Source organism: Formica exsecta, unplaced genomic scaffold (genome assembly GCF_003651465.1).
Source record: "Formica exsecta isolate Colony F162 unplaced genomic scaffold, ASM365146v1 scaffold3, whole genome shotgun sequence".
In the NCBI taxonomy this organism is placed as follows: domain Eukaryota; kingdom Metazoa; phylum Arthropoda; class Insecta; order Hymenoptera; family Formicidae; genus Formica; species Formica exsecta.
In genome coordinates, this window is record NW_021850256.1 from 444627 (window position 1) to 452310 (window position 7684).

Sequence of the window (7684 nt, forward strand, 5' to 3'; positions counted from 1 at the left end):
ATGCCGAGATCATCTTCGATTTGCGTCTTGTAGCAATCCATTCGCGCGCTGAAGTCTTTATATCGCTGATCGACCTCGGCGACCGCCTGTTTGATCGCCGTAGCATGCGCGTGACCTCTCTCGACCAAATTGTCAGCAAGTTGAATCAACAATTTCACCCTCTCTCTCGTTTCTTTCGCCGCGCCCTTAAACTCAATGTGCTCTTGCAACAATTGTTCATTTTCAATGCGATTCTTACCGACGTTGGTATGTGTTGCTAGATACAACTCTCCAGTCTCCTTTATCCATTCAAGTGCCTGTTTCGCGCTACGTTCAAATAGAACGTACTGATGACATTGATCTAAGCGTTTCTTTCGCTGAGTCCAATACTCGAGCACCTTGTTTTCCTTACTGACCAACTCCTCGAGAATATTTTTGACTTTATTTGCGGAACCGGCGCTGTTAGCGTGATAGCTGTAAAATTGTAGACTACGATTGATATACTTTAAGAAAGTTTCTCCGGTTCGTCGTACCAGCGTGCACGCCTTGAGAAAGGCTTCCTTTTGCTCCTGATGTCTAGTAATATTTGCCGGTATTCCGGCAGCCTTTTCTCCGTCGGCGCACCAGTCATCATCCACATTGTATTGTAACTCTAAACTGTCGAGAACCGAACGTACCGAGTCCACTGTTTTGTAAAAGTTTAAACTGGCGGTAATCAATTTATGTCGTTCTTCCGCACAAGTCACTAGCTGCTGCCACCGTTTGGTAACGTCCTCCGCGACTTCCCTAATACTCTTTGGGTCGTAATGATTCCCGCTTATTAAAGAGTCTGCCTTATGCTTCACTTGCACAGCGGAGGCGTGAGTATTTGTTATCGCGAGTTGAAAATGATAATGTTCTTTTCCCAGTTGCTCGGCGTCCTCAAAATCGTCTGGTATCCTGAGCGAAGCCAATAAAATCGATTCGCCGTTTCGTATCCATTTGATCACGTGAGAAGCGTCCGTCTGCAGTTGTAGCAATTGAGAGGCTTGCTCCAACCGTACCCTTCGCATTTCTGCGAGGTCTTCCGCGTCTAATTCTCTCTCGTTTAGAAACTCGAGAAGCACCTGTACTCGCGCTGCAGCACTGTGCTGACCATCTGCCATGATACATACTCCCGCTTCTTCCAAAACTTGTGCCAATTCCTGACCACGATGAAGTATTTGAAAAGCGGTATTCTGCATGTGAGCAACTCCGTCATTATGCACACGCAACAATTGTTCGGGAGAACCTTCTCGCGGCGGACCTTGCAACTCTTGCGCCCACATCTCCAACTGACCGCTCGCCTCCAACGCATCTCGCTCGAAGACGCGTAATCGCAGGCATAGTTCTAATCTTAGCTTTTTCGTGGCCCACAAATCTTCCAATTCTTGCCGCAGGCTCGCCAATCTATCTAAAGCCGACTCCACTGCCGATATCGAGCCCGTTGTGTCGGGCGCATCAGCCGCTTCGCGAAGTTCTTGCAACAAAGCTTCGCCTTGAGCTATCGTCGAAGCGCATGCTTCGAGACAGGATGATCTATGCTGCGCGCATTGTTCCAATAGTCTTTCCGCTGTCTCCAGATTCTCCGCCACCTCGTCCTGTTGCATTTCTTGACGTAATTCATCTACCCACCCAATGAGCTGCAAAATGTATCTACATTAAAAATGGCACCGTGCATGCATATGTGTATACGCGAACATACACACATATACACGCATTTTTTTTTACAGGCTACCGCACTTGGTGTAAACATCCCTACATATCGCGACAAATGATGATAAAAATATACCTCCTTCTCATGAGTGTAAAATACTACTGCCAGATCTAATCTGCGACGTCGTTGCTCGACTCTCGCTGCAAAACTACTAACGTGAGTCTCTAATTCTTGCGCCACTGCGTATATCTCGTCGGGCGCGCATTCACCTGTATGAGCGAGTTCTTCCGCAGCGGTCAACAGTTTGGTCGCATTTGTATAAGTATTCTGCAAATAAAAAATATATTTATTAAAGCATTCTTACGATTGTGCATTAGTAACGATTGTAAGTATGATGATTATGATTATTATATTGAGATAATATTATAATAAAAATAGAGTAATATAAAATTACCTGTGCAACATTTTCAAAATGTTCATGACTTTTTTGATAGACGCGTGCTTTCTGCAGGTTACGACCAACACCCGTATTTTTTCTAATGAACACTTCACCGTGATTCGTCAGCCAGTCGAGAACTTGCTTTACATCTTCTTGAAACAGTCTAAAAATCATAATCGTATGCATCACTATTCATACTTTAGAATTAATAAATACATGTAATCTTCACTTTCATACTTTAATGCAAGCCGTTGATGAAGCTTGACTTTGCGGGCATGCCAACGAGCTTCCAACGCTCTATGATGACCAAGAATCTGATGAATGACAGCTAATACATGGGATGCACCTTCACTGTAATCAGCCGCCGGATTACCACTCGTGCCGGTATAACTATCAATATTATGTCCGTCTTGACCCTATGTAAATCAGATGTAAATTGTGATATCTTATAATCTAATAATATAATAATTTAAAATGTAAATTAATCGTTAGTTGGTTAAATAATGTTGCATGCATCCCATGCAATCAATATCTTAGTAAATAATATTAGCCTAATAAACTTTATATAGACTATATAACGTGATTATGGCATAAGCATATACTATATATATATATACACATATGTATATTAATTTTGCCAAATTACAGCATTTATAGTATAATCCCTATTTTTTATCCCATGCAAAGGATAGTTTAATTAAAAGAAGAAGTATAATTTGTAATGGAAAAAAATAAAGAAAGCACTTGCAATTTTTTTCTCACGATTGTAATTATAAATATCAAAATTTTTGAACTTAACAATTAATATTTGCCAGTTTTTAATCCGTTACTTATATTAACAATCAAGTTATTTATTTTCTAAAAAAGATAAAACGCACAAGTAATAAAAAAAGACTTTAATAATGCAAAAAGGGGAAAAAAGAAAAAACAACAATAATTGTTCCTATAAACACCAATTAACGTACATGTTTTCTGGCGACATGATCAATTCCTTGCGGTTGATTACAGACTTGCACAAGATGATCCAGTTGATAAAGAAGCTTCTTACTGGTACTATGCACCTAGATAAGAATTTTATCCAATCCCGTTTGAGAAACATTTGTATACACAACATTTGTATCAAAATTTATTTGAATCAGAGTGTATGTGATATGTATGGCAGACACAATAATTTGAACTATTTATATCAAAGTTTAAATCTTTTAGATAAGAGCAGCTAAAAACTGTAGAGCTGCACTAAGGCTGCGTTCCGATATTCACGGCCAGTACTGAAAATCTATAGTTTACGTCACATACACTATAGATTTTCAGTACTGACAGTGAATATCGGAACGCAGCCTAAGAAATATCAATAATAATAACGAACAAATAAATGTGCGCCAATATGTAAAAAAAACCTATTTGAGAGTACTGAGACGCGCCTGGGTTATATAAAAAGAAAATTACATCAAATGTTAATTATTGCAGAAAATTCGCAGATAGATATTTCCAATAGCACCCAAGTACCAAGCGAGTAATGAATTCTATTGCCTGAAAGCTTTAAAAACTGAAAATTTCTCGTACATAATCGACACGAAATGTATCCAACCCTGAAGAACGGGTGTTCACATTATGACATACTTGCAGCATTGAACCCAGGCCGCTCAATAATGCCTGATATGTATTGTAAACCTGTTAAATATCAAATAAATTTACAGTACATATGAAAAAAAAAAATTTATAAAATAAAAATTGTGTGGGTTGATTTATAACAAAAACGCAAGGATAATTTTGTCCACTGTGCTAAATTTGTGACAAAACCAATCATGTTAGATAAAATATATATTCCCAAGGATAAAATTTACCTCCGTATATGCCTGACACATTGCCTCGTAAAGAGTTTGGTGCTGGCGAATATGAGACTCGAGCACTGGAATTTCATTGGGCAGATTGCTAATTTCGCACGCTTGACTCCAACCAGTTACATTGTCGACATACTGTTCTGCTTTATGGTGAAACACTACACTTAAACTAAGTACCGCGGTACGTTCGTCGAGACCCGCGGCGAATTCCTTCCAAGCTCGATCCAGACGACCCGCCACTGCTCGTACATGTCCAGCCGCATAATGTTGCGTCTCCAATAATTTACCAGCCATTGTGAGGATTTTATTTATATTCACGTAAACATTCATTGAACTCATTGTAAAATGTTTATGTTCCTCTTGCAAATTCTTGGCCAACTGATACGAGCGACCAATCTCCACATAACTAGCAAGAAAAGCCTCTCGGTTGTGACAAATCCAATCAAACATTTTTTCACAGTCCTGTTCGAATAACCGTAGCTGAAAGCACTGATCCAGTTTCATCTTCTTAATGTGCCATAGTTGTAGTAGATGCTGTTGCGCGGCATGCACGGAATCCAAGTGCTGAATAACTAGAGTAGCCAGTGCTCGTCCATCGGAATCCGCGCAACTTGCCGCACCATTGTCGATACTTCCTCCTTCTCCCCCTGTTGCTGTTGCACCTGAAAACACATATATATTACATTGTGTTGTGTACATTTCAGACTTTTCACGTCAGATATTTTTATTATTGAGGAAAAAATATTATATGTCTATCCTTAATAAAAATAGTTGAGAATCATAAGCTAACTATTATTAAATCGCTGAAGCAGGCGTTGTCCAACAACTTCGATATCTTCCACTGGTACTTTCATGATTTTCTTTTTCATTTCGTTATGTAGATCAATGCCATGCTTAGCTCCTGCAACATCGTCAGCAAAGTCATTTCGACTAAGATCCTCTTGCAAGTCATCTAATCGATCGAGAAGATCAGCTGCTTGCCATGTAAAATCTTCTACAACTAATCTAGTATCGATCCATTGAGCATGATCATATTGCAAAGATCCATCTAAATCTGAGGTGAGTTGAGAAGGATCTATAACTTTTACAAGAGCTTCTAAGCTGATTGTATTAATCTGAAAATAAACATATTTTAACATTACTTAGACAATTTATTTAAAAATATTTGCAAACAAATGATAATTTAAACACACGAGTAGTTATTTAGAGTAATATACCAATATACTTACTTCAAAATTATATTTCTTCTGCTTGCCTAACGAAGTTCTCTGTTTCTGCCAGAAGTTTTCTGGTTTAATGAGAAAAGCGACATGAACTATACGATGAAAATGCTCGTGTAATACCTAAAAAAATTTTCACGTTGATTCGCCATCTGATATCTTTCTCTGCATAAGCAGATAAGTAACATTCAAACACTCTTTAATGTGACAACCTTCAAGATGGGTTTGACGGAGTCCCAAGTAGTACCACGCATATCCACAATTACAGTAAATCGTAGGCCTCTAGCTTCATCGCTTGGAATGGCAAATAGATATTGTAGGAGACGTCTATAATCTTCAGGTTTCGCACGTTCGCGTCTCGGTGTACTTGGAAACAGAAGCACAGGACCCCCTCTACGATCTCGTCCACCTGGTAGTATCGCCAAACGTTCTTGCAACAATGGCAATACCTCTGCCGCTCGTGTACCATCCATTATTCTTACTTTTCATTAAATTGTCATGACCTGTTTACATTAATAGATAAAACATATCAATAAACTATTATTATTTCTGTTACTTTATAATGTAGATTATAAAATAAAGAATATTATATAAATATTAGTCGAAATAATAAATCTGTGCATGTTTCTAAATAAAAATCGCATCAAACTCTCTGTCTTTAATAAAAATAACTATATAATTATACACTTTGGCTCAACTTCAAATATTGCGTATTTAAATGAGTTTATCAGCGTATAGTCTCGAAGGAAAAAAAGATACGAGATGTAAAGAAATAACTGTTCAGCTTCACAAATGCATTCAATGTAATAGTCAAATTCAAGGTCACATATACATGTACAAATATATTACAAGAAATCTACATCCCATATATATTTCTATCACGGTACTACTCTTTATGGGAAAGTTCGTCGATGCCGTAACACCGGAGCGGAATGCGAAACGCGAGAACCGTTGTTTGTAGCGTGAGAGTGCGAACGCGACGAATAGCTAGTAATCGCAAGTAGCATCTTATCCCTTCCAAATCCTCCATCAAAATACTATCGCAACGCTCAGACGCTTTTCGCGATTCAGGCTTTACAGACGATCAAATTAATGATAGTCGTAATATCTTGAACGCGACGATAAAATAAAATATTATAGGGGAATTACGCACACGCACATATCGCACACACAGCAATATCAATCGTTTTATTTCTCTAGATGTAACGGCCTGTCATAGATATGCCTACATGCGAATGTTTTCAATGCGATTCTATCATTTTGGCAGGTAGCAAAGGATATTACAATCGCGCGCCGTCATTTTGCGACGCGAACGATACGTCGTGTTTTACATTCCGTTGGCGTGCGCGAGAAATCGCGAGATAAACGGAAAATTCATCGGTTTTGCTTACCCGTAAAAAGTCCGGTTGTCCTGTTACGGCGACTCCAGCGTCTTTGTCCTTTGTTATCAGGCCCGAATTTCTCCTCGAGGCCAGATTATCGTTCATATTGTCACTTCATCGGCACGGTTAAAATCACATCGAGCGACCGTCACGCGAATAAAATTCCGAGAGCACTGCTGCCATGTTCAAATCATAAGTTTTCAATAGCTTCACTCGCCAATACTGTCCAAGGGGACAGCACGAGTCGCGCGATGCGTTCGCACGGATTATATTGTATATATGTATCTATTTGCAACGTTATATTTAGGCTATCACTTGGTTCCACTTAAGGTTATATAAAGGAAGGTTAAGTCATCGATGTAGTCTATGTATTGGCCTTCGCAACCCGTGATGCATTGCAAAAGGCCGCGAGAGCCAATAACAGTTTACCTTATTTAGCATCTCTTTTCAATACTTAGCATCTCTTCTCAATAACGACTGCGCACATAATCGATTCTTTGCATAGCATCATGGGTAGCGAGGGATTGATAACGTCATAGACATAGTATATCTAGACCGAGTGTTGAGGAGTGGGGGCGTATTGGTCAATTTGCTTATGCCCGTATCAGACTACGCATTGAAAATTGAAGATTGAAGATTAAAGATTAAAATTTGACTAATCAGAACAAAAAAGACTAAAATTTCTTTGTCCTGATTGGTCAAATTTCAATCTTGAATCTTGAATCTCAATCTTCAATGCGTAGTCTGATACGGGCTTTACGACTAAATGCACACTTTTGAGCAGTTACTCACAAAAGAGAGGCAACTATGATTTTCTTTCTCACTTCCTTCCGACATGTTTTTCTATCGGGAAACAAAGGCATTCCCCTTCCATTTATATATGTTCTAAGGTGCAAACCATAGACATAGTATATCTAGACCGAGCGTTTGCCTTTATTTAAGGAGTGGGAGTAAAGATACACGTAGAAAAGGACATACTCTGTTTCGTGCCCCTTGCGTTCTCTCTCGCTCGCACAGAGCATAGCGCTCTCTTTCGTCATGCTACGTGCGAGCGAGAGAGAACGCAAGGGGCACGAAACAGAGTATGTCCTTTTCTACGTGCATCTTTACCCCCACTCCTTAAATAAAGGCAAACGCTCGGTCTAGAT

General features: G+C 39.2%; 1 protein-coding gene across 7 annotated transcripts in view; it reads right to left on the minus strand.

The window, feature by feature from the left end:
* LOC115237544 (triple functional domain protein) overlaps window positions 1-6839 on the minus strand; it is a 21879-nt gene extending 15040 nt beyond the window's left edge. For 6 of the 7 annotated variants that reach the window (XM_029810650.1, XM_029810648.1, XM_029810654.1 and 3 more), the window contains exons 1-10: window positions 6546-6839; window positions 5367-5657; window positions 5164-5277; window positions 4725-5049; window positions 3938-4596; window positions 3059-3154; window positions 2331-2509; window positions 2109-2256; window positions 1790-1981; window positions 6-1640 (exon numbers count right to left, since the gene is read on the minus strand). In XM_029810650.1, coding sequence (XP_029666510.1) covers window positions 6-1640; window positions 1790-1981; window positions 2109-2256; window positions 2331-2509; window positions 3059-3154; window positions 3938-4596; window positions 4725-5049; window positions 5164-5277; window positions 5367-5627 — 3609 coding nt within the window. In that variant the 5' untranslated portion in view covers window positions 5628-5657; window positions 6546-6839. Of the gene's footprint in view, window positions 1-5; window positions 1641-1789; window positions 1982-2108; window positions 2257-2330; window positions 2510-3058; window positions 3155-3937; window positions 4597-4724; window positions 5050-5163; window positions 5278-5366; window positions 5658-6018; window positions 6194-6545 lie in introns of those variants that run through there. The other variant, XM_029810649.1, reaches the window with a different exon arrangement.
* Window positions 6840-7684: the final 845 nt, after the last annotated feature.